General features: G+C 37.7%; 2 protein-coding genes across 3 annotated transcripts; both read right to left on the bottom strand.

The window, feature by feature from the left end:
- Positions 1-2,531: 2,531 nt before the first annotated feature.
- Positions 2,532-11,902, bottom strand: ism2b (isthmin 2b). 2 transcript variants are annotated; one of them, XR_008908691.1, is made up of 7 exons: positions 11,666-11,902; positions 8,817-9,059; positions 8,209-8,503; positions 4,972-5,106; positions 4,831-4,899; positions 3,962-4,752; positions 2,532-3,605 (listed from the first exon to the last, which is right to left on the bottom strand). XR_008908691.1 is itself a non-coding variant. In XM_056764823.1 (6 exons), the coding sequence occupies exons 1-6, from the start codon at positions 11,795-11,797 to the stop codon at positions 4,235-4,237; spliced, it is 1,392 nt and encodes a 463-aa protein (XP_056620801.1). In that variant the 5' UTR covers positions 11,798-11,902; the 3' UTR covers positions 3,950-4,234. The 2 variants fall into 2 exon arrangements, 1 of the variants encoding a protein (XP_056620801.1); XM_056764823.1 differs by lacking the exon at positions 2,532-3,605 and having other exon boundaries at positions 3,950-4,752.
- A 1,309-nt stretch (positions 11,903-13,211) lies between these two features.
- Positions 13,212-25,652, bottom strand: sptlc2b (serine palmitoyltransferase, long chain base subunit 2b). Its single transcript, XM_056764802.1, has 12 exons — positions 25,413-25,652; positions 23,009-23,203; positions 22,621-22,775; positions 20,274-20,422; positions 20,022-20,146; positions 19,525-19,618; positions 19,178-19,283; positions 18,343-18,562; positions 18,024-18,150; positions 16,031-16,166; positions 15,761-15,890; positions 13,212-15,167 (listed from the first exon to the last, which is right to left on the bottom strand). Exons 1-12 carry the CDS (start codon positions 25,557-25,559, stop codon positions 15,048-15,050), a joined length of 1,704 nt encoding a protein of 567 aa, XP_056620780.1. The 5' UTR covers positions 25,560-25,652; the 3' UTR covers positions 13,212-15,047.
- Positions 25,653-27,697: the final 2,045 nt, after the last annotated feature.

The following is a 27,697-nucleotide window of genomic DNA, read 5'->3' as shown; positions in this document are numbered from 1 at the left end:
TGCAACGTCTGTCAGTAGATCGGGTGGCAATCATCTTATGTCAATTTGACGAAAAAAAGTCACTAAAACATGGTAAACTGTGTCGATTTGATACTTTTTTTTTCTTTTTTTTCTGTGTTTAGCCTTTAGGTTTTGGTTACCGTAGCCTATTAAAATAAAATTTTTTTGCAAATCATGAAATGTATTATTTAACAATAATACATTTTAAAAGAGAAACTCTTTTTCATTATTTGTTTGTTCTTTATTGCTTGAGTTTTCTCTTTATGAGAAGATCTTCAAAGTCTGCAACATGATAATTCCGCGTCTGATTTGTGCTCAAAATTGATCCATAAATTGAAATTTATGTTATATAAAAAAAGTCTATGTCTTAATTATGTTATAGTTGGAATGGAGTAAATAACCATTTACTTTTACAAGTAAAAAATTATATAGAAATGTTTTCATTCCGTATCATTCACAGTTTCGTGTTTTTCAATGGTGTCCCACACAAACGGATTACCTGTCCCACATTAAGTTTGTTGGGTGGTGGTCATCCTAGCCACAGAAAAAAATTCACCAGCCGCCACTGGTCACAATCTGATCATGGTACCTGCTTCGGCTCGTGCTGCTCAATTGAGCCTATGTATATTGTCAGCGTGCCCACCGTTTCAGGGGCGTTAGTGCTGCGGGCGTCTCCTCTGTGTAGCGTGTGTTTTGTTTGTTATAATGCACTACGACAAGGTAAGACAAGACATGTTTTATATTTAATCGTGTTTGCTGTTAATTTTATTGAATGTTCGGCATATATTTTAGACTCGTACCCGATAAACGGTGACAGGTTGGGGAATTGGTCGTGGCGAAAGGTGGAGGCGTCCCGAAAGGTAGGGGAGTGCCGAAAGGTCTTTTCAATCGGTCGCGAAATCTGCCTGTTTCACATCAGCTTATACGCTATTGGCCCACATCCAAAGCCACCTTTTAATTGTGGAATTCTTGGGCCTATTTTAAAATTGGCCTCGAAGTGTTATGAGGTGGGAGTTCCCGTGATCAACGGGCTGTCACAAAGGCCGAGAACAACTTGATGGCAGCAAAAAAAAGCTATTTGTTCCCAGACTAATCATTTTGACTGAGGTCAGAATTTCATAACTATACATACTGCCTAGCTGTAAGTATTAATCAGTTGCACTGCCTGTGTATTGTTTTTCTCTATTGTACAAATGTCTTATAATACTTTACAATAAAATGTTGTGTTTTGTATCATATTTAATTTGATGAAAAATGAAAATAATCACATAAGATTACCTTAATTTACCTCAACTTTATTTATATAGCAGTTTTTTCAATTTTCATTCGTTACAAAACAGCTGTACATGAGAAATATTGACAACAAGCAAAACAACGTCTTGGTTACAGATGTAACCTCAGTTCCCTGATGGAGGGAAAAAGATGTTGTGTCGAACCGACAGATGAGGTTCGCCGTTGAGAACCCATCAACTTCGACTAGCTTAGAATAGGTCAATGAAATTGCCAAATGGAATTTGAAGCTTTCCTGTAGCTCAGTGGTAAGAGCACTGCGTTAACAACGCAAGGTTGTGGGTTTGATCGCAGGGGATTGGAAGTACCTATGTAAAATGTATAGGATAAAGCAATGTTCTCATTGGCAGATTCCGCCTTCTCGCAACCCTTAGGAACCCGATGACCATGTCATGCTGTCCCAGAGACTTTCCAGCAACTGAGTCGTGATGAGCAGCAATAGCGGCTACATACAGTTTCAGTTTGGAAGAGGGAGAGGTTAGTCTCAAGTTTCTCTTGTAAAAATGACAGCACTTTCCTGATAGAGCAACTCCGTGGGTATTCCCTTCGAGAAGAACACCAGGACGAGAAGAGGCACCACTTATAGGCGTATAGCCGCCTAGTGACAGGGTCCCTAGCCTGAGTGATTTTCTTATAGTGAATGGCCAAACAGATGGAAAAGGAGAGTGATCAGAGTGATCTCTTCTGCAGCACAGAAACATTGATATATTCCAAATGTATTGATCTATGGCTATTGTTAATTCAATTCAGATACGTTATTGACAGGAACTGGCATTGCAGTGCCAAAAAAAGTTTCCATGGACTAGAGCGTGTGGCTAAGCATCAGTCAAGCCAGATGTGAAGTGCCATTACCGACATTTCTTTTCATTGACCTGCACAGATCTTGCCTGTAGGGAGAAACTTAAAGCCTAACTGTAGAATCTTTCCTTTTATAAATAAAATAATAAGAATAGCAAGGGTGACTTTTAAAAAGTTAAACAAGTTAGTATTCGTCTCACCTCAGTTATGTTTAAGATTTTGAGTTAATGAAATTATAAAAAAAATGTCTTTAGGATAGTGCTTCTGGTGATGATGTGCATGAACTCCACAGTTTCAGCTTTAACTAAAGTACCAAATTTCATTGATGATAAGCATTCTGTGTTGGGTGCAAAGTCAAATATAAACGGTAAAAGAAATCAAGCAAAACAATCTTTGCATTTGTTTTAATAGAGTTTGCCACTTCCAAAGCATAAGAAAGTACATAGAACAACAATAAACATAAACCTGTGTTACTCTCAAAAGAGTTGTGTGACAATATGATTTCCCTTTTTTAAGTAAGTGTCCTGATGGATTCTGGATAGTGCACCATCTGAATGGATAATCAGTTCAAAGCGTCAACACAATAAATACTGTACAATCACATGCCCAAACACTAATTCAGAAAATGACAAAAATACTGTTCTTGCCATTAATGTTACAATGACCAGGAAAAGCAATCCCTTTATAACAAAATCAGCAAAAATGTTATTTGAATGAACATTAAATAAAGTGCACATTAAATTGGATTTCTGGAGCAAGCAGCTCACCAGCAACAGTTCTAGACAAGGCATGATAAACAACCACAAAATGAACACACCAAATGCACATTCGCAGATCAACCTTCCACTAAACTGCACATGAGCATCATATTAAGTACAACATTGTAACAATCCATATTCTTAAATATTCTCTTGTCTGCTATTTCTCATTCGGAAATCATAGACTCTATCAAAACTTTATAAAAAATCATAAGGAACTTATAGAGATTTACCCTGAGTGGACCGTGAAAATATGCCAATTCACGCACAAACATGCTTATACAACTAGTTTGGAAACAAGAGAATATAGAGAGATAGCATATTGGAGTATAAATAGGTTCTTCAATAAAACATGACTGTTACAACAAATACTTAAATAGCCTACCCAAATACTCTATATATTATGTCTTTCTGGCAAAAAATGTGATCTGACTGTATTTGATCCATGCTTCCAATAGTCATGGCAACATTGTTATTATTGAAGCACATGCAATTGTTAAAAAATCTAAAACCACATTGAAATCCGGAAAAATATCATTATTTTCAGGGATTATATGAAATCTTCAATGGTCTGTCAATGTCACCTTTCAATCAAATGGCATTGACTATGTTAATACCTTTGTACAAAATATCACATTGCAATACACAAGATGCTCTTTGGAACATTCTTATATCTCAAAGTTTTGTCAACAAAGCAAAAAAGGGGACAAACCAGCTACTAAAACAAATCTGCGTTTCACTTAGATCAGTGGTTCTCAACTCTGGCCCGCGAGATCCATTTTCCTGCAGAGTTTAGCCCCAACTCTGATAAAACACCTGTTGAGGCTAATCAGTGACTTCAGGAACAGACGCGTTCAACTTAATGTAGGGCTGCACAGATTGTTTGGCATATCGCATTAAAGTACCGCGAGAGCGATTCAAATCCGTACCGAACAGTCTGCACTTGAATTGCTCTCGCGGTACTTAAATGTCATACGCTGATAGATTTGGGCAGCGCCGCATTAAGTTGAACGCGTATATTACTAAAGACTCTGATTAGCTTGTTCAGGTGTTTTATATCAGAGTTCGGGCTAAACTCGGCAGGAAAATGGATCTCGCGGGCCAGAGTTGAGAACCACTGACTTAGATTGTTTCATTGGTAAATAAAAGAAAAGTACAAAAATACAGTGTGTTTTCCATTGAAAGGGATTTTGAAACACTATATAGTTTACCCATATACTCGCATCATTCAATTATGAACCATATAAAACCAAAGCCACAAAACTCAAAAAGTTACAAAAGCAGCTACTTGGCAAGAAGCAATGCACAGTTACAGCAATGGGTCCCACAAGAGCTGAGCACCATGGCAGAAAGCAGATGGCGGGGACGGTAGACAGTAGTTTGGTGCTTCAATATTCTCTGGCCTCCTCCAGTTCGTTCATGTAGACCTCCTGGTGTGGGTTCTCCGTGCACTGCAGGCCGTTGTTGGGCGAGCGGACAGCGTGAAACCGGCTCCAGTCTCCTTTGCACAGTATCCAGGGCAGAACGTCCACCTTGAAATGTAGCTCCTGTGAGAATTCTGTGCTTATGAGATTGGGGGTACCCGCCCCCTTGCCCCTAGTGATTAGCTGCCTCTGGTCGTCATAGCAACAATGCTGGACGCCAAGTGTGGTGGCATCTCCCGTGAGAGCGGAGCGCAAGCATGTGCGCGCAGAGGGCTTGTAGATGTCCAGCCGTTCTTTAGGACCACTAGCATCCCTCCATCGGAAGGTCCGGTCACGTCCCACGTCCAGCAGGTTGATAATGCTGTTGGAGACCTCTGAGGGATAGGTGCAAGGGCAGCTGGGTAATTCAGTCAAGACCTGCTGTAAGTAACGCTGGAGAAACTCACTCTTACAGTTTAACCACTTCTCACAGCTGTCAACATCTGCAGAGTAACCAGACAGGTAACACATTAGTTAAGTCAACTGTTTGATACAATAGTAAAGCTTAATTTGACACTTACCAGTGCCGAAAGGTTCTGTACCATTCTCTATCTGGAATGGAAAGACTTCAGCCACACTGTTTAAATCATCTGAAAGAAAGACATTTAAATAAAAATCGTTTCACTTGGATACAAGAAAGAGATTATGGAAGTCAAACTAACCTGGGCATGGGGCAAGGTCACAGCTTTGTGACTCAGTTGATGTGCAGAAATCTCCACATGAACGTGAACGTGACTGGTTGCCATGGCCACAGGCAACACTACAGGGTGTCCATGCACTCCATTCCTCTGTCTCTTCTGTGGGGAAAAGCCATTGTTAGTTAATATGTGTGCTAGCTATCACGGTCCCATACGTCTCTAAAACGATAACTCTTGACATTGCTCGTTTGTGGTCAGTTGCAGCACCCTTACAGAAGACTGATGGATTACAAAAAGACCTCTCTAGAGTTCTTCCTGTTACTCCATCTCTGCCAAGACAGCCGTCCTCCGGACAGGTACGTGTTGGACTTTTTGGACTTTGCTCGTCAGGTGAACTGGGACGACCACATGCTCAGTGGTCAGGGAGATGGTGGTCTAGTGGGTTAAACCACTGACTGGTAAATCAAAGGTTGCTGGTTCGATCCCAGCAGCCACCACCAGTGTGACCTTGAGCAAGACACTTTACTCCATGTTGCTCCAGGGGGATTGTCCCTGTAATAAGTGCACTGTAAGTCGCTTTGGATAAAAGCGTCTGCCAAATGACTAAATGTAAATGTAAATGTAATGTCTCATGGTCTCTGTTCCGTGCCCTTCGTGAATTTTATCAATTTTGTCCTCAAACTTAATGGCTGTTGTTTTTATGTGGACAAGGTCATTGAGGACAAAATTAATAAAAGGCATCCGGTCCCATCTATACACCCACTGAGCAATTAAGCTTCGGCTCACCTCGAGCCCAAGCCAGACTACTCCACTGCTCCACGCCTTTCTGCTCCTGAGCTTCTCGAGCCCGCCTGTATCTGTGCTTGCAAGCCCAACAGCAGCTCTGCTGCTCACGAGCCCGCTGGTTTCTCTGCCTCTGAGCTCCACCGCTGTACTAAACTACCTAGTCTCCGCAGATCTTCCGAACCGGCAGTCCTGAGTTTGCCCTGGACTCCACTCCTGAGTTACTCCTGGACTCCGCTCCTGAGTTTCCTCTGAACTCCACCGCGGTGGCCGTCATGGCCTTGGCACTAGCTTGAACCTGGGTGGCCACCGAGTCCCTGGACTTTCCCCAAATCATTTTCTTGGGGGGCAGTGTCGGGACGAGGTGGCGCCCTTACCATACCGGCTTCCATCAGCACGGTCAGGAGGACCGGTGGCTGCAAGCACCCATGGTACGTCCCAGTCGTGCTATTGGTCACCAGCCTCCTCAACACAACCGAGGCGGCCGTAACCCCAGACTCTCCCCTCTCCTCCACCACGGCAAACGTAACCCCTATCTCTCAAGTCTCCTCCGTCACGGCAATGGCGGCCGTCACCCCTGTCTGTCACGGCAATGGCGGCCATCACCCCTGACTCTCCCGTCTCCTTTATCACGTCCATGGCGGCCATCGCCCCCAGCTCTCCCGATGCCAACACCCCGACAGCCGTTAGGTTACGGTGTGTGCAGCACATTTTTTTACAAGTTTTACACGCACTCTCGTTGGGGAGCATTCTAGTCGGACGATTAGCTAAAAGGTTTTCAGTTTTTCATGGTTTTCATGTAAATGGCCTCTAAATTAGTGGCAAGTTTTAAGTAAACTTACCCTTTAAATTGAATCTGACTAGTGTCATTTCCCAATTCCATCCTCATTACTGTGCACTCCACTCTATCCTTCCAAATTAAAGGTTAAGTAAAAATGTACAATCTGTTGACATTTGACACCTTCCCAAGGCCGAAATTGCAGTACAAGCACATTAAACTACACTCATGATCTGTGCTCTCTTTAGACACAAGAAGTCATTCAAGTAAGCTTGAGAGCTGGATTTAAGACTCAATCAGTCTTTCCTAGACCACTCCAACTAAACCCCCATCTCATTTCATCCATAAGAAGCAATGTAATATGACCGCTCTACACCGAAGAGTGTGCAATTCCCCCCTGTGATAAAACAACAGAGGCGTTATGTTATGTGTGGCCTTGAAAAGCCTAGAATTCTTGAACGGGCTTAAAAGACCCAGCCGCTGTGGGCTGGAAGTGGGGGGAATGAAGGGCCGTGGGCCCAACCCGCGGGATATAAAGTAAACGATGACCTCTCTCACTCTGTGTTCCTGATCTGTGCTCTAATTGAAGACAACCATGGGCTTATTTGTCCAACAGAATGTCCCCACGCTGCCATTAGTGAACGGACCGGGCCCATCTTCAAACGGCGGTGTTCTACGCCAAGTGGCACCAGTGTTTACTTCAAAGATCCGACACTCACAAATAAAACCCAGCAGCTGAGAGTTTAGTCTGAATCAATGATGTGAAACAAGCCTCAGAACACTGTAAGTTCACATGCCAACCTTGTTGTGTCTCGTAACCACTCTTTAAATCACTTTTATCCTAATTCAACTTCTGCTTGAAAAAAATATTTTAATCTTTCAGTTATCTCTATTTTTGACACGGTTCATTATAAAAAAAGTTTTTTCTTTATTTATCTTAATAGTAGTTATCCCCAAAAGAAAGGATTTTGCATACTTCTACGACCTTTGCTCATGATTGCTAGCCAGATTTGAATGAGCCAATCCCGTTGTCATTAGCATGTGACATTGCTCTGGAGGTTTGGAGGAAAATTGATTCATGACAATCAGAGATGTGTATACATAAATGCCCCATGTGACTGCCCAAGACATAGCAACATCGCAGGGTTGCCAGATTTGCATAACTAAAGCAACCCACAATTAGCTAAAAACTAACCCAATGACCCTAGCCCAAATGAAAAAACTTAAAATATGCCACCTATAATACATATTTTACAGTCGCTGTTATGCATTCTTCAAGCCACTATTCTACGATGAGCTGTTAGGGTTAAATTAACTTAGAAATGTTTACATTTGATCCAACAATGGGTAGAAACAACCTAACATATTGGGTAGAAACAACACAGCATAGGCCAGTTTACAGTTGGGTTTGTCCCTCTTTGACTCAACACTCGGTTGAAAGTAACAAAATCCTTCTACATATAACATGCCGAAAAAAATCAACATGGCAATGTTTTATGAGTACCCCTAAAACCAACACTGGCAACCCTGTGGCTTGTACTGTTCCAATATGGCGGACAACTTGCTTATTGCAGCCCATAGAAAAAGCTGCTAATAAGCCATATATGTGTATGATGACAACACTGATGGCACCAAGACATCTGCATTATATAAAGTAGATAAGCCAAGAAGCAAAATCCACGAATTCTGAGAATGCTCACCATAGTGGATTATAGCAGGAGTCAAAGGTTCTTCCCAATCTCCTCCCAGCCCACTAGGAAGGGTCTCGCCACTGTCATACTCCACAATGTAGTCGTCCTCTTCCTCCTCAGTTTGGCCTGTACCATCCTCATCCTCATCTGCATCTGTGTAACCCCAGAACAAAGGCCAAAAGAGCTTTTTCCCTCCCAGCCAGTCTACAGAAGAGGAGGAAGACGTAGGCCAGTCGTCATTCCACTCTTTAACAAGGTCCACTTCTGCTTCCAGGTGAGAGTCATCCAACACCTCAATAGTCACCTACGGCCAACCAAATAAAAACTGAAAACCCTTGTTGTCGTTTTTTTTGTATTAAGCTAAGGTAGGAAAACAAGTCAAATCATCCAGTCTGAGAAATGTTACGCTTTTTGTCTGGAGAAAAACAGAATTGAATGTCAGCAGTGAGTCACTGACATTCTGAACTCAAGCTCAAAATCAAATGAGTGAGAATAACTTCCTCCTCACCGCAAGATGAAAGTACTTTTTACACTTAATTGCATCCTGTCAGGAGTGATGAGTCACTCTGGATGAGATAGTCTATCTTCTTGATATATGTGCACTTGCATGCTATTACCTGAATGTTGGGGTTTTGGGTTCCAATGTCAGCATTCACCAGGTCGGGGAAGTTTTTTAGGTCTAGAACAAAAGGTTTGGATTCTTCCTCGGGCTCAGGCTGTGGTAGGACACCTGTGGAGTAATGCTGGTTCCACCTGTGTTGGTGGGAACGTGAATCCGCCAAATCACTCTGGACTTGATTCCGCTCATTAAGGAGGTTATAGTCATGGTCATCTCTAGAAGTTCTCTGAAATTGTTTATACTAAAAACAAACAGGATTGCAAAATTAGCACCAACCTGCATGGAAGCATTTTGAAAAAGTTAGAGACACATGACAGTCAGAGTGACCTCCCAAAAAAGCAAACTCTTAAATCAATTATTCACCCTAGTGTTATTTAAAAACCTGTATGACTGTATGATATTATTCTGGGGAACACTAAAAAAAGACACATTGAGAAATGTCTCAGTGGTTGTGTGTTTAAACAGTGGAAGTCAATGCCGGCCAATGTTCAATTTACTGCAAATTCGTTTTCCTTAATTTGTTTTTCCAAAGAAAGAAAGTCATACAAGTTTGGAATGACATGTCGATGAGTAAATTGATTTTCACTTTTGGGTGAACTGTCCGTTTACATTTTTTTCCAAATAACAGAAATTAAAAAGCCAAGAAATGCAAATGATGTTTGTAATAAAGTAGGTAGCTTACTGTGAGTTTTCTTTTTTATTTAAAGGAAACGCCTGTTTTTAAAAATCCAATCAATTCACAGTGAAAAAGCCACACCCACTATTTTCTCATTCAATAATCTCTCTCGGAAATACGTCACAATAAATATGAAACATCCAGGTGACCGTGTTAAGGAGAATGTTGTCCACTCTAAGGTTTAGTGTTTCAATTTTAGCAGCATCTAGCGGTGAGGCAGCGAATTTGAAACAAAAGGCTCAGTGCATCCCCTTCCCCATCCCTTTTGAAGCACTTCGGTAGCTGAAACGGGACTGAGCAGTCAACACGTTTTCACATCTTTGCCGGAGGAGAAAATGTATTTACGAAATGCTCTCTGTAGAGCAGTTTGTCCGTTTAGGGCTTCTGTAGAAACAACATGGTGAATTCCATGTAAGGGGACCCGTGGTGTATGTAGATAGAAATAGCTAATTCTAATAGCTAGTTCTTAAATAATTACAATTTAACGCTTTATTATGTAAGGTCTTTATACACCTCTGTACACATAATTATGTACATTAAATTGCATATCTGTCAATAAATCCTCCAAAAAATACACAAAACACCTTCAAACTAGATGTTTAAAGAATGTTCATAAACTTCAAGCAATAATTAAGTGACTATGGAAGAAGTTCTGGTGCTTGTGTCTTGAACAGAGATCATTTGCAGGATTTTTTTTACCTCAGAACCATGCACTTCCAGATAACCCCTTTGTTGATTTTAGGGATTGCCTCGTTGATGGAAAAGTGGCACTTGAGCTTCTGTGGAAGGCGTCTTCTCAATATTACTATGGCGGTCGTCGCTCCTGTTATTTTAGTCTCAACAGCAGAAACCCGGTGGATGACTAGAATTTCATTTCCTAAGTGTTCAGAATGGAAACCAAATCTCCCTTTGCATCCTTCACTTCTGCCCTAGGCCATCTTATACTATGCTCTTGTGTCTCTCTGTATTGTTCATTGAAATTCATTGAAAATGATCTTTCTTCTCATTGGAATGTGGCCTATTTTGCCATCAGGCTTTCTCACCATCACAATCATATGGCAGGAAAATTCCACAACCCTAAACAAAGCCTTATGTGCTAGTGAAAGACTATGAGATGCACACAGCCTTTATTGAGCTCTCTGGTGGACACGATCAGCTCACACCGAGCAATGTCCGAGCATTTGGGAAAGCCTAGATTTATGTGACCTCCAATATCAAAGTCCCAGGACCACGCCATTTCCAAACCAGTGAAGAAAAACAATAAGCTAAGACCCCCCATCCCCTCTCCCTTTGATGACCCCCGCTCCGTATGTAAAAACAAAAGAGACATTTAGTAATTCAAAACTGAGTAGCAGGACCTTTTTTGGAGAGGTTAGACAAGGCCCCCTTGCACATAGACAGGATCAAGGAGAAGAGAATGCAGAAAATTCCACATTAAATAGAAGAGGGGCTAGAAAAAACAATTGAGGAGCTAACCTTCGACCCCGTGAGAGTGAGGGAAATTGAGCGCATCTTCTTGGACCACTGTTATGTAATGCCTCATTTTGGAAACTGTCATTTATATTTAATGTCATATGCTGATTCAAAAGCATCATAGGAAATCATTTTTAACCTACTTTGTAGTGTTTTATTACTTTGGAAGAGCTCAAAGATATTCGCTATGTGTCAACCACCTACAAATATTTTTTACTTTTAAGTTCATATGCACACCATATCCATTAGATTTTTGGAAAATATTGTTCTTGTAATTACTTACAAAAAGAAGAAGCAATCGTTCCAAAATGATACAATTCTAAATTATCAAAGGAATTACCCTCAGTTTGTCAACCCTGTTACCCTGATTTGAGAAAACTGATTATTGAAAAAGTAAACATATGTAAAACATCAACATTAAGTTTTGTTTTCACTAAATAACTAGAAATAACTACACATTGACCACACAGTCAACCATCTTACTTTCAACTCTGTTATGCTTTTGAAGGCAATAGCTTTTTGGAAATTAACTAGGATTAATTTGTCATGAAACCATGGTAAATTTAAATTTACTAGTTTTACCAATATAATGGTTACAACTTTTTATAACACATGGTCCACTTTAATTAGGAGCATATAGTGCAGTACCAATTTACAATAAAGTAGTATTTGTTATCATTGGTTATAGACGTACTCACCTCTCCAGAGACGCCGTGTCTGAATACAGTGTTTGCGCGCTGATGTCTCGTTGGGAAGCTGGTCGCGCGCTCTATACAAACAGCCAGTAGCACGCTTAAAAGAATCCAAGCACTTTTACCTGCTTTAAACATTTTTGATCAGAATCTTTCCATTAAACACCGCTTTTAGTATAGTGTGCACCGAATATGCAGGATTTTCTTTAGAAAGTTTTGTGAATTGGCTTCCTCGTGAAGGTGTTTTGCAAAGCACAATTATTCATCTTCAGCCAAGGTTCATTAAAACGCGCACAGGAATGAGCATTTCATAAACGTAGAGATGAAGGGAATCCTCAGGCGTACACAGTGACCCACTGTGTGTGTCCATGTGGCTAGATTACGTCTCAGTTTAAGTAGCTACATCTGGTCTTACCCACGCATTGCTCCTCGGTCTGCACCGGTGCTCCTTAATTCAACGATTTCGTTCTCATGCGTTTGCGTTTTCTTTAAGTGGCAAGAAAACATAGTCATTGTCATCGATGGTCCATTACCCCTCTGGTAAATGTGATTATCTTGAATACGAGAAAGATGCGCTTGAGCTGTAAAGCTGCGTGCGCAATGACAGAGCATCGAGACTTGATCCATAGCGTCAGTGTGTGGGAGGAGAAACTTCTCAGGTCTCGAGGATTCCTCGACTCATGTCTCACATGTGTAAAAGATGCTCATGTATGTGGCAGATGTGGGTAAACAGCTCAGTAATCTTCTGTTTAAAAGTAGTTTGGCCTATATGGACTTTAAAATAGTAAAACACGTTTTACTATTATTAAACATCTATAGTATTGCATGGCCCGTATTAAACAAATCAGTATTAATATTTATAAGGATATTAGAAAGACAATGCGTTTCTGCATGGCAAAATCAAAATCAGAAATAGATGTTACATATCAAAGAAAGAATACACCATCAAAATGGGTGATGATGATGATTGTTATTATTAACTTATCTTAATTTAATAATTGTTATTATTAACTTAACGTTTGCCCCATTCAAGTTCACATTCGTAAAGTTGGGATAGCAAAAAAGTGTGTTGTTGCATGAAAAGCTAACATAAAAAATACACGTCATTTGGAAATTATGATAGTTTAGTAGAATACAATTATTTTTGCATAGTGACCAGTTAACTGTAATTATCCTAGGCAACAACTGTCTAGCGCTGGTTTGTTTAATGTTGCTCCTATGATTCCACAATAACATTCTTCATTCACATAATAAACTACTACAGACCCAAATCAATATTTAACATGGATGTATTTTGTTAATATGCTGGACAATTAATAGTCAACTGTATTCATCTCTGCTTATTTTACAAAGTTTAACAGTATAGTACTGTACATTATGGTCTTTCTTGCAACATCTAAAATCTGGCTCTTCAAGGAAAATATCTTTGGTTATTTGCTGAATTTGTGTCAGTGAAGTAAATGTTAAATAATTTTATTTAAAATTGTGGTACAACAAATGATAAATGAGACATGATTAATAAATAGCACAGTTTCACAAACGACACATGACAATTGCTAGAACGTGTTTATTCGCAGAAAATATGAAGGATAAACAACAAAGGACGAACTAACAAAAAGTGTGGATTTGCCTTTGGTTTCACAGTCGAATGCAGCTCAGTGGCACTAGTGGAGTGTATAAGCTATAATGCTTACATTCTGTGTGCCAACGTCATAACTGCATCTCTTAACAGTCATTAGCAGCTCTGTCATATAGTCCCGCTCATATACATGTGTACCGAGAGACATATTTAGAGCTGCCTCTCAGATTAAGAACATAACTTCAGAAAACAAAGGAAAAGAAGCATTTAAGAAAAAAAACATACATCCGATAGGCGCAAGCCACATCATCATCATATATATAGACTTAAGAAATTACTTCACTTCATATCATATCAGTGACCCGTATTTAACACTTTCATTACAACAATGAAAACAGAACGTACATTTACTTAAACATAGATTATATTAAAATATCACTCTTAAAAAATAACATCTGAAAAATGTAAAAAGGCTCTCCTCAGCAGTCAGACAGACAGACGGTAAGAATGAAATTTGATTTCATAGCTAATCATCAGGTATGCCAATCATCAACAAGTTACAGAAATTCAAGTAAGACATAAGGCTCTTTCCACAAACAGAATACACATTAGGGCCTAAAAAAATAAAAACGCTATTTAAGATGTCACTCAAGTATAGGACCAAAGTTTGGTTTGACGCTAAATAAAACATTTCACATTAATAAAGATTATAAATAGTTAAATTATTTAAAGATTAACACATTTTGCGTAGATTTTGAAAACTTAAACAAGATTATTCTCATGCGGTTCCAAATAATGTTACTTCCTCGGTATGGAATTTAAGGAATGGTTTTGTAATGGGGTAAACTTTTGCATTGTCAGGGTCACCTTTCAACACACGTCAGAGCTAAATTGAGTGTAACGTTACATTGATCATTATAATTAGTTAATAATCAAAATAGTTTAAGAAATATTGTAGATTCCAAAATCAATTTGCATTATAGAATATATGTCTGTGTGGTGGGTGTATTATATATATATATATATATATATATATATATATAGAAATATGAGTAGTGTATTTACTTTTAAACATCATGTAAATAATATTTAAATATATATATATATTAATATTTGACAGCACTATTTTCATTATTGTTATAGTTGAATGTTTCTTAAAGAAGCTTAAAATAAGACACGACATTGTGTCCTATTCATGGAAAGTGCCACTAAAACAAATAAAACATTGGTAATCGCACATTTCCATAACAGAAACAATTTTCCAATATCATCAATAGTGCATTATTGCTAACCTACTAAGTGAAATTTTAAAAGTCTCATCAAAGACTTGTGGATCAATGCAAAGCTAGTATGTGTTTAGTGAAAAGCAGTATGCAGTATGCAATTGCATTATTTTGTAGATTTTAGTTCTTTTAACTAGAGCATATGTGATTTATGCGGAAAGCATGTAGAAAACTTGAAAGTTCAGGGGAAACGGAAAAGAACTAACTTCCCCACAACTCCACCCAGATACTCTGCACAGAAACAAGTTATCGAATAACTCTAAGTCCTTCTACAGATACAATTGTATACTGTATCTATAGAGAGAGATAAGAGAGAGAGAAAGTCACTTTACCGTTAAGAAATTCTTTCATTCAGAGTTAGATTTCTTACGTGTAGTAATGTGAAATGTCAGCAACTATTGATATTGCACGTGGTTACTGACCACAGAGGTAAGGCTTGAAATTTGGTCGATCTGTACAAATTAGTTAAATATTAGACAGACAGATTGACAGAAAGAATCAAGGAGAACGTGAGAACTGGAAAGCTCTAGTGGTCCTGGTGACTCTCCAGGCATGAATAACAGTCCGTATCTTCGCTTCGGGGTCTGTTGTTTCGAGAGTATTTCAGCTGGAGTAAATCGCCCACTTCGCTGATGGCGTTTAAAGCCTGAGAGAATAAATGAAATGCTTGGGTTACAACTGCTTGAAGAAATGTTGCTTTATATATTATGGATGCCTGTGAGATGAGTCACGAGTTTCGGTGCATTAGATGAATGATATGTTGCTTCACATACTTTAAAAACATTAGGGGGGGGTGGAGCCGATCGTTCATATAGATATGTGACGTTTACTATTGGAAAATGGTTAAATAATAATAATACAATATTTTTTTTCTTTAATAATAATAATAATAATAAGTATTACTATTCTTATTATATTATAAATAAAACATATTAATAATAAATTAATAAATAATATTTAGCAGCTGAAACATTAACCAATCTATAACAACAACAATAATATATTGCTTTTATTTTTTGTTTTTAATAATAAATAAAATGCATAAATAATAAATAAATATTATTGACGACTAAATAATTAACCATTTAAACATATAACAACAATAATAATAAACAAAATCTATTAATAATAAACATTAATCAAATTAGTAAATATTGTGACGTCATGATGTCATTATGATGTGTTCAGGCACAAAGCTGAAACTGTGGGATAAGGCTCTGCTCATGAGTCATGACTTACCGTGTCAAGCATTTCTCTGGTGTGAGCAGCAGAAACGCAGAACCGTGCCCTGGACTCGATGATGGGTGTGGCGGGAAACCCAACAACCACTGTCCCAATGTTCCTCTTCAGCATTTCCCGTCCAAATGCTCTGAAGTGCAAATGCAAACATACAAGACATGTTAAAATAACATCAAACAATCTTCATAAAGCAACATCTATCATTTAATTCCCTGACTAGCGTTTCAGCAGATATAATATCCGTGATTCCAAACAAAAAGTGACACTGACCCGATTTTAGCTGGCATGTATAGCATCAAGGGCACAACAGGGGAGTCTTTGTTTCCATAGATGATGAAGCCCATTTCATGGAGTTTCCTGCGAAAGTAGTTTGTGTTTGCTGACAGCTGACGGAGTCTTTCCTGACCTGCATAAAAGAAAAAACATATGGCTCATGGAAACCAGCTTCTGACCCATTTTCAATTCATAATATTGTGGCCTTTGTGTCAAATAACGCAACTTGTAAGAATTGTGAAAATCATTTTGAACAACATGAAATATATTTCGACCCCAAATATGATTTAATGAACATATTTCACATTCTTTCTGATCTTTGATGATCAGAGTTCCATGTCATCACGTCACAAACGACTGCTATTTTATTTTAATGCCAAAGGAATTCAAACCTGCTTTGAACACAAGAGAATGCTCCTCTGGGGAGAGGTAAAGATATACTACCAAGTATTAGCTTGCACTTGTTTGACATTCCATTCATTGTGAAGGGTTTCGAGGAGAAAGAAAAATGTCACCTCAAACTGTATGTCTCTTTCACATCTTTCACTGCATTTACAGTATCCTTGAGTGCCCTGCTTTACCGTTACTTTATACTGATTTGTACTTTTTGTGTTTATTGGAGTACTGTTGTCCCCTTTGCACAGCAATAACTTTGTGTTTCGTCAAATTTCCTGTCCAATCAAATGCTCTTTGGAACCTGAAGCGTCCCACCCCCTTCATTATTAAATACGTTGAAGAGGTGACTGAATTCCGCCACTTGTTCTTACATTTATTATTTCCAAATTCCTCGATTCTGAATGGCACACAGCGCACTATACAGTGGATAGGAAATGATTCAGACATTTTTGCTTTCATTATGCAAAACCAAGTCTGAGTTTCACTTTATAGTAACATCAGCTGTGATCTGGTGCAGAGACATGATAACAGCGAGTTGATCAGCTATGCAAATTCGACAATTCAACATAGAATGTTGTATTTTAAAGTGCTTTGAAGGACATCATACATTGCAAACAGTTAAACAACCTCAACATTATAAACAGCACTGGGATACTATCAAGACTTTTTTGAGATTTTTTTGCTGTGGCTGTCACAAGCGGTCAAATATTCCACACTGACTCTCTGTTTTGAGTAAAAAAAAAGTGTTGACTTAAATAAACATTTGTGTATATATATATATATATATATATATATATATATGTATATATATATATATATATATATATGTATATATATATATATATATATATATATATATATATATATATATATGAAGAGTTTGGTTCCAAAATGAAATAACTCGCAGCTAACTAACACAATAAAATACAAATAAAAATATAAATATAAAAAATAAATAAACATTATTTTTGAAGATTTTTTTAAACTCTTCCAAATACCTTTCTCTTTGTTCATCAGAACAAAGACATTTATACAGATTCGGAACAGCTCTAGAGTGAGTTAATGATGACATAAGGGGACAGTTCATCTTAAAATAAACATTAAGTAGTGATAAACAATCTAAGCCAGATCAAAGTTCATTTCAAACTATTAAATAAAAATACAGGTGCACAGCGCACCTAAGTAAGTAAAGGTTACGTAATGCAACTATGCAAATTGTCTATTATAATATATGATTATATTATATGATTAGGTGAGAAAAAGTTTACAAATGGAATGTGAAATGTTAATTGACAGAGAACTTGCAACAGTTCTTTAATGCTAAATAAATAAGACGCATTATAATCACCTTTCTCTGAACATGCAACTCTTTTTAAAGTAGATACTGCCATCTTGTGGCTATTTTGTACTACACATCACCTAGACATTTTAAATTAATAATTTATAACTTTAAAATATAATTTACAGTTAAAGCCAATTAGAAGTTGAGTCCAACTCACAAACAAAGGCTTCAAAAACAAGCATTAGTTTTCAGTCCTGCTCACTCTTGAACTAAGGGCTTAAACTCATAAGCAGAATTATGATCTAAACTCACCTAATGTGGTGCCATCCTCTCCCATAATGCACTTCATAGAAGTGATAATCTGCTGGGTGATAGGTGGGGACATTGAGGTAGCGTAAACGGCACTGTGAGAGTGTGAGCGGAGATAATCTATCAGCTCCTACAAAACAAAGGAACAAGAATTTCTACAGAAGCCAAATGTTAAAAGTAAAACCTGAATTACGTGCATTTGTGGTATTACGGAAGTCTCCAATAATGCAAAATAACTGCAATATATCAGAATATTACAAATATTTCTAGGTTTTTGGGAACCCTGCTTATTTTGGATGACAGCACAGTACAAGCCGTTCACCTTCTTTCCTCCGATGTATCCTCCAGCAGCACCAAAGCTCTTAGTGAAAGTGCCCATCATGATGTCGACGTCAGTGGGATCCAGGCCGAAATAGTCCACCACACCCCTACCTCTTGGTCCTAAAGCACCGATACTGTGTGCCTCATCTAGGTACAGGTAAGCTTTGTATTTCTTCTTTAGGGCGATGACCTCAGGAAGCCGCACTATGGAGCCTTCCATACTAGAACAGAAGAACACAGGTGGAAAAAAAAATGATCCATAGAACTGAATATCTGCACTTATATGGCGAGTTAAAATCTGTAGAAATACAAAAATAGTGAAGAGACAACATTTGTTCTGAACTTAATACATGTTTAAACTAAGATTTGGAGTTTATATTCAAATGTTTTTGTCAATTATATGAAAAGTTTAACTGAAAATAAAATTATTGCAGGACTGTCAAACAATGAATCGCTTCCAGAATCAAGATTGTGTTTAGATGATATGTCGGTAGATGAAATATAAATCATCTAAATATTTTCTAAACTGATATACATGCATGTGTACGTTTTTGTCTATATAAATACAAAATTAATATGCACGGTACAAAGACATATATTTTGTAAACACAAACTTTTATTAGGGATGCTTAAGAACGCGAAATTATTTTAAAAGTATGGAAATCTTTTAAAATTTTGTATATTTAGGAAAATTCTTTATTTTGTTTTAAATAAAAGACAGAAGGGTTGAGAACAATGTGATTAATCATAATTTTAACTTAATAATAACATTTTCAAAAGTATAATTATTTGTCATTCTTGCTTAACTCCTGCAATTAAAAAAGTTTTTGCTGTACCTGTAAATTCCCTCCACAACGATGAGGATCTTTTTCCAGGGTCGATGGGTTCTGGGCTGGCCGTGCGCGATGGCATCTCGAAGCAACTTCTCTAGACTCTGCATATCTAAGATTCAGGGTAAATAAATATATATTTTAGAACTATACTTTCTTATATATGTATCAATACACTTTTTGGTTTATAGTGTAAATGGGCTTCCAAGGGCACACATCACTGTAAATCTGCTTTACAGCATCACAGCTATGTCATAAAAAGGCTTTAAAACTCAACAAACCAGACAATCTCACTAATTGACTAGTCTGACAAGTGGATTATTCATGTAATTGAGTAAATTATATGAACTTACTGTTGTGTTTAAATACGCGGATGGTGGAGCCAGCGAGACGGGCGCCAAGAACCAAAGAAGCGTGATTGAGCTCATCACTTAAGATCAGACAGCCCTAAATAAAAACACACACAAATTAAATCAAATTTCACATCCTATACATATCGCACAATCTAACCAAGATTTCCAGGAACGGAGAAACTTTTTTAAATACTTTTCAGGCAAACAAGAGGAATATCATCCAAAAGAAAAAGACTTTAATCTGTTGTGAATGCAACCGTAGTCTTTCAAATGTGTGTTATGTGAGTTATAAAGCACATGCAGATGTAACACACATGGCCAATGGGAGTGTTTTCAATAAAAGAACCAAAACAATGGCAGAAATTCAATGTAACTTTCCACCCAACTTTGTTTTGATGTGACAAGGAAACTCTTAGCATTCCATTTGACTTACATGTATACATACATGTAAAATAAAACATTAGAAGCAGGTGTTTCTAGTAATAACAAACCCTTACTCTGCCTGTGAGCGCGGGAATATTCATGGAGTTTGTAGCAAAGCCCATTCCAAACACCATGGACGACTCCACCCCTAAAAACCTGGCCACCAGGTTTTCAAGCTCATGGTGTTTGTCAAGATTGCCTGAAAGACGTCAAAGGATTTCAGTATTATCAAAAAACACGATTTCTAGAAGGGGTAATAACAGCCCTGTAGTAAAGCCAGTGAAGAACCACCGATGTGGCAAAAACTTCACTGGCTGAAATTTTACCTGTTTCCTGTCTTGTGCTGCTCACCCCCACGCCATATTTCATACAACACTCTGACGAAGCATCAGCACACGCACCAGAATTCTCCGCAAAGCCGAGGTAGTTATATGAGCCCATATTAATGACATCCTTTAGAACCCTGCCAGTGTGTCTGCAAGACAAAAACACATTGACCAACATAAACACCCAGATAACAGTTACGTTGTGAAGATGTACCTGAACCGGACTATATTCGTTGCCACGGTTTACCACAATAACATTCCAGCGACATAACTTTGTGATTCCTATATTAGTCGTGACGACGTAACATTGGACTTTGTTGGGACATGGTGATTACTTCCTGAAGACATACCTGGTACGAAGCATATTCGTTGCAGCGACGTAACAAATTACGTTTGGTTTAATTTAACAATTATCATCCCTCATATGGAGGATTAAATTAATTTGTGATTTAATCTGTGTGTTAAAGATTAGATTTTATGCATAATTAGATTAATTCTCTATTCAAGAGATATAAAGCACAGTATATCGATTATAAAACTCAACACAGCAGTGTACATCTCAATCAGATATTTTATTTATACTGTAGTTCATGACATAAATAATAAGACTGCAACACAATATAGAGGATTTAAATCGGATATTTATTGACAGAGATTAATAAACATTAAGATTAACATTATATTCTTGTTTTGCCAAATGGGGTTTAGCAGGTCATCTGTTTTTAGAAACAACAATCAAAAGCTTCTTTAGTCACACTACCAAACAACTGAGTCCGTTCATTTAAACGCTTCAAATCGATCGAAAATCACTAAAATATGTGTTTACTCTCATATCTGTAAGGTATAAAGTAAAGAAAAATATTAATCAACTTTCTGGAATGTAAACAACAATTCCAAGAAATGGAAAGTAGCCAAGAATTCCTCAGAACTGGTCACAAAGTAATGCCACGGTGACCAAGAATAGTGTGTTAGATTCATGTTTTACTTCCAATATTTCAATCGACAGATGTTTTTTTTTTTTTTTTATAAAAATGTGTTAGAAACATTAGATATCCTTTTCATTTTTGTGACAAAATGTCACAAATTCCTCCAAAAGTTATTTGTTCACCACGAAAGGATTCGTTTTTATACACAAAGCTGTTAATAATTATATTGTTTGACAAAAATATTATATTTCAACTCATGAAGATACAGATCCTTCTATAAATAATAGTATCAAAGTGACTTATTTTTACTTTGTGTAATCGAGGCCACACTGGGAGGGGAAATTAATCTAATCTTGAAGTATAAAAGCAAAGCCCCACCCTAAATTATTTCCTGCTGAATATTTTGCAATACTAATAAAACAATGTTGACCGAATACACGCCCTCTAAATCACACTCATAAAGTGCAGTGTCATTCTCACGAAACCACTAAAACACCAAGGCAGTAAAAGATTTTAATTATAACATGTAATTTAGTAACACAAAAAATTGTCATATAAAACATAATTGTCTGCCTTGGACTGAATTATTGATGTATTTTATGCTTTTTTATGTCAAAATTCTCAATACTGTAACGTGTCCCGACTTGTCTTGAGTGCATAATAAGTGCATTATAGGACATTTTATAAAAAGCTGGCTAACAGGTTACTTTATATTTTTCTAGTTAAAAGCTTAATCTCTTGTCAAGCTGTGTACATGACTTTTCATTCTTATTACAGATACAGGTAGTTGTCCGCATTCAAAAAATTTAGCATGTATAACTGTTTATTAATATATAATGTCATATTAATCTAGGATTAATAAAACTTGCTTATGCATCATGGCCTTGTTTTGGGAAAACATGACATGGAATTGATATTTTTAAATGGTTGCGGTAATGACAATTTAAAGGGATAAGTTATCCCAAAATGAAAATTCTTTCATCATTTACTCACCTTCGAGTTGTACCAAATCTGTACCAACTTCTTTTTCTGATGAATTTTCATTTTGGGGTGAAGTATCCCCTTTTTTGTTTAATTTTTTTGTTAATGGAGTAGTTCACCTTCAAAATGATATTTTGTAGAATGCTTTTGACAGCACCCAATTCACTTACATTGGTTACAATTGAAGTTAAATGGAGGCTGTGCTGTGACCAACATTTTTCCAAATATCTTCTTTTTGTGTTTTGCAGAAGAAAGAATGTCATACTGGTTTAGAAATGACAAAAGGGTGACTAAATGATGACAGAGTTTTCATTTTGAAGGTTAGCTACTCCTTTAAACTGTCAGCAAAGGTTTTTAAATGAATGTTTTTCATTTAAAAACACGCAAGTGTTTAACATCTCAAAACCAAGATTTTGTTAGAATCACGCAGCAACACTTACTCAAAGGTCCAGTTATAATCATGTGTGACTTGCTCCACCAGGTCCATCTTTGCTCCAGGAACGCTGCATATGGGTCTGTTCCAGTTATCTCTGATTCTCATGTAAAGATTCCTGGTGTAGAAGTTCTCAAAGTCCTGGTATAATGGAACAAAATCCTGGCAAAAAAACGTGAACAAAAATAAATGCAAGAGATCTAAAAGATGGACGGAAATAAATACATTGAATACAAACATAGACAAACTTATCAAAACCAAACAATCGCAACCAAGAAGTTGTTGTCAGGCTGGTTATAGGTTCTTAAAAAAACAATTTGTGAGCAATGGAAATACTGATGTTCAATCCCACACACATGCCTTACAGAGCAAAATGAGAATACTTTTAATTCTACCTTCTGTTCTTCTCTCTCTCTGGCCAGATGACATTTCTCAAACTTCCATTCCCTCAGGAAGTCTCGCAGGTAGCCAAAAATGGTGAGGATGCCGTAGCCCATGTACGTGAGGACGGCCACCAGCAATGGCGTCTCCTCGAATGACTGCACAAAGGGCTTGTTGTAAAGCACTTGTTGGTTCGACACATGCTGGGTCTGTGATATAAAAAGTTTGAATATGAATTTTCTATGAACATGCTCATTCAGTAACAAATGCAGATACAAACAAAATATCTAATAAAGGGACAGTTCAAACAAAATTAAAAATTTCACCATTTACTCTCCCTCATGCCATTCCATACCTGTATGACTTTCTTCTGCAGAACAATAAAGATGATATTTCGAAGAACGTTGGTAACCAAACAACCCAAGCCCCCATTGTATGGTCACAAAACCGCTATGACATTTCTCAAAATATCTTGTTTTGTTTTTCACAGAAGAAAGTGTCATATACAGGTGTTGAACGCCATTTTAGTGAATAAACGATGACCGATTTTTCTTTCAAACTGTCTCTTTAAGCTTTATTTAAGAACAAAAAGCACTTTTAGGTACATCCCTTATATAGGTCCTATATTAGCTATCTGTGACGAACAGAATTTTTTTTATAAAAATCTTGTCATAACTTCCATCTTCATATTTGTGTATACGTTATAACAGCTTGGCTAATAAAAACCTATAGGCTACTTTTATGTGCTTTGTTTAAAATTCAATAGAACATTCTTATAATAAACTGTATGTCTGTCAGTAAAATCTATTTCATACAGTCTCATATAAAGATATGACACATCGTGTGAGTGTACACCTAATTTATCTGGGATCTATACATGTACCAGTTTGCATACACGTATCAACCAAAGTGATTTAAATTTTACAGGCTACACTATGTTCCAGCCACCACAGAGCAGATCAGAGAAGCCAATTCAACAACTAATAAAACCCACGGACAGACGTAAGGCGTGTTAAACAAACACGGTTCCCTGATGGGTTTCGGTTTGAAACCCAATACATGATTCACTCTGGCCAATCAGATGAGCCAGGGTAAGGGTGCGTTTACACTTAATCCCTCCCCTTAGCAACGGTGTGTGATCAAAGTCACGCTTGTTTGTAACTACACCCTCTCTTAAACCTGCCCTTCCAGTAAAGAACCGCTTGACCGTTTCTAATCAGCCTTCTTACGAGGAAACACTGAGTGTCATAGCTTTTTTTGGGAACAACTGACCTTGCTTGGTCAATTTAGCTTTGAATTAGCACAACCAAAACCCTTCATACCTTCATACAGAGTTGGTCAAAGCTTTCATGTAATGCGGATTGGAAACATTAACTCATTATACAAACCGAGTGATTTGCGTTATTTAATTTCAGCACCACTAGGCTAGCCTTAATAATGGCTGCTTTCAAATAGGTTCCTTAAACAATATCACCGCCAGTCAGATAAACAATGTTTGTTCTCTGTAAATTTGTTGTTTTCATTGAGCTCAGAAGTGCTTTTCATCCAGAAACCTCCTCAGGTTTCAAGAGAACAAAGTCCTGCTTCTCCATAGTCAACACTACACTGTTACATTTCATGCTACCTGTTCTGTCAACACAAACACTACAGTAAATATTAGTAATACACTAAAATAGACATAGCAAAAGTATGCCCTATAAACCCACCAGTTTGTTTTTATTTTAATTTAGTTCTCATAGAACACATGGACACGAACTAGAAATCCCAAACATTTTAAGTCTATTTTATGAATATAAAAAGAAAAGAAAACATGAAATAAGAGTAAAGCCCGGCCATACATAGTGTATGTCATTGTAATTTCACGCATTAGGAAGAGTAAGTTAGGCCTATTTATAGGTTCCTCGGAATTCCTGCTTTTCCATAAAAGAAAGTAGGCTCAATAATTAATAGCTGCGAGTAAATTTTTACAGGATTTTAATTTTCGGTAAAGTAATATTAATTTATAATATACAGAAAAGAGTTTTTAAACAACCCCACAGATAAACAAGCCCACTCATTAGGCTTGTTCGACTTCATGCGGCGCCGCAGGTACCGCGAGAGCGATTCGAAAGCAAACCTTTCATGTATTTCTCGCGGTACTTTGATGTCATCAGCATATCTGAGATGTGTTCGACTGCAGCGTTGCGCAGACTAATCGGCATATGGCGTCACATTAACGCGAGACCACTCTGTTGCGTATGGATACCCTATTGCGGTACATCGATGTCATTCGCGTATCAGTATGCGCAACCCTGACTGAAGTCAAAAACAACCTATAACTCCTGTATGAATGAAAATAATTTGCCCTCTTGAGTAACTCTTATAAGCAGAAGTATACTGTGTGTTTTCGGGTGTGTGGAGCGCTGAAGTCGGCCTCACCTTCTCTGCCGAGCGGCGGAATCTCTTCTGCGGCTTCTGGAATAGGCAGTGGCTCTTCACAAACCCGTTCGCGCCCGGTGTCTTGCCTGGATTCGTCCGGTGGCAGGTATCTCCATTAAGAAGTTTCATAGTGGAATTTTGCGTCATGGCAGGCCGGTGAAGCGCGGCGGCTCTCCCCACTCACTGCTGAAATCTCACTACGGTTCTTTCTTGTCTCCTCCCGAAGCAGTCGAACGACCAGGCCACACCCACTGTCCGATTACAGGGAAACACACCCTTCGCACACAGCCACATCCAATGGATTTGAAGAACTTCGCGCGTTGGAGCGTGAGGAAATACGTCATTAACCTATAATAACCCCCATAAAGGGCCTTAAAGGGCGTGAATCATCACGATCCTTACGTCTAACGTCATATATTACGTTATTTTAATTGGACTCCAGATAATAGTAATGGAAAATGATGTATGTTAATCATAAACTACTGTCTCGCTCTCAGAAAATAACTATTGAATGAATTAATAAATATATAAATTCAACTAAAAAACGAAAAATGTGCCCTGCGATGGGCTGGCACTCCATCCAGGGTGTATCCTGCCTTGATGCCCGATGACTCCTGAGATAGGCACAGGCTCCCCGTGACCCGAGGTAGTTCGGATAAGCGGTAGAAAATGGAATGGAAAGAAAAATGTGGTTTGTAAAAGACATATACCAATGAAATGGACGTATTCATTAACCTGAAAACATACTCGAAATACGTACAGTTCAAAGATTTCTCTAAATTACAACCTCATGAAATGGCAACTATGAACCCTCAAAATTCTTTCGTAAGTTCCAAAACAACATTACTGTGACATTGAATTCCAAGGTCGGAACAGAAAGTTCAGTTGAGTTTGCTTCCTGTTTAATAAACAACCACACACTACCTTTTCAGGTAACCTGAATGATAAGATATACGTTGTAGGCGTATATTGCAAAACAATGTCCTATGAGCCAGTTTCTGCGACAGTTCATTACAAATGAAATAAAACTTCAAAAATAATAATAAACATTCTCACAATTGTTATCTCATTAAAGACCTTTTGACTTTGAACTATCAATGGGATTGTTGTGGTGCTCTATTGCTAAATTCATATATTTTTATGATTAATAGTGAAAATATTTTGACAGTTTTGAATTTTGGTTTAAGAAATCTTAAATGTGTGATGAAATTTGTCCTAATAAAAATACTTTTTTATTTGCATACATTCTTGTTTTTCTACATTCCAGTTTTTAAAGGAGTGGTTGAAAAAAAAACGTAGACTGCAAGTCATGGTAATGCATGTGACAAATAAAATTTGAACTGTTCAATCGTGAACTTAATTGACTTTACAGAACTACTTATGAGAGAATGATGGGCTCTGACATGGTAAACTAGCTAGAGATGCCGTGGAATGAAAATGTTTGTTCAATATGGTTATTTTAGGATAAAAGGATGCGGGGCTTTGTTTTAAAATAAACTTAAAACGCTATATTTCAAACCACTAATAAAAACATCAAGTATGCTCACATTAGAAACAAGCAAATACAGTGAGCAAAGTAGTCTTCATATTATCATTTATGGCTTTATTATGATGCCGGAGGGGGGGGTGCGCGAGCGGACTGTTTGACTGACACACCATTACTGGATTTTCTGAAGCGCTCTAGATGTGTAGTTGACGTTTTTTGAATGCTGTTGCGGCGTCTGCTCGAAGAACAAATGGCGTTTTGCTCAATTGACTGAAACAAGCAGACTGGAATATTGCGGCTTGTTTCCTTAAAGACAGCAGATAAGAACCTATCAATCTTAGCCTTTGTCTGCTTGCCAAAGTTTCTATTATGACACAGCACAATGTGCTGGCTGTTTGTTCTTCAAAGCACACAAAAGCGTGTCAAAGAACCCTTTTCCTTAGGCTGCAGTCAATGAGAAACTCATTTTTCTTGCTCCATTCACCCTAGAAACAAACAACGGATGAGTGAGGACTCATTATCGGCCTGTCCTGAAAAATTAACTATACTCGAATACCTGGACAATGAGGGAATGTATGACGGACGAGATGAGTAAGTATATTCTGAGTACACAACCGTGAGGCCAAAGAACTACATATGGGAAAAAATTGGCATTGATGTATAGCCCTATAGATCCGCTCTTAAACCGATTCTAATGAGCTTTGTAAAAAGGCAAGTACAGCTAAAAAGTTTCAATGATTCGCAGAAAAGTATTATATTTTGTCCTCCCGAATCAAAATATTTTTGACGATTTGTGTCA

Source organism: Triplophysa dalaica, chromosome 13 (assembly GCF_015846415.1).
Source record: "Triplophysa dalaica isolate WHDGS20190420 chromosome 13, ASM1584641v1, whole genome shotgun sequence".
NCBI lineage: Eukaryota > Metazoa > Chordata > Actinopteri > Cypriniformes > Nemacheilidae > Triplophysa > Triplophysa dalaica.
The sequence above is the reverse complement of the archived record's forward strand: the minus strand, read 5'-3'. Positions and strand labels throughout refer to the sequence as shown.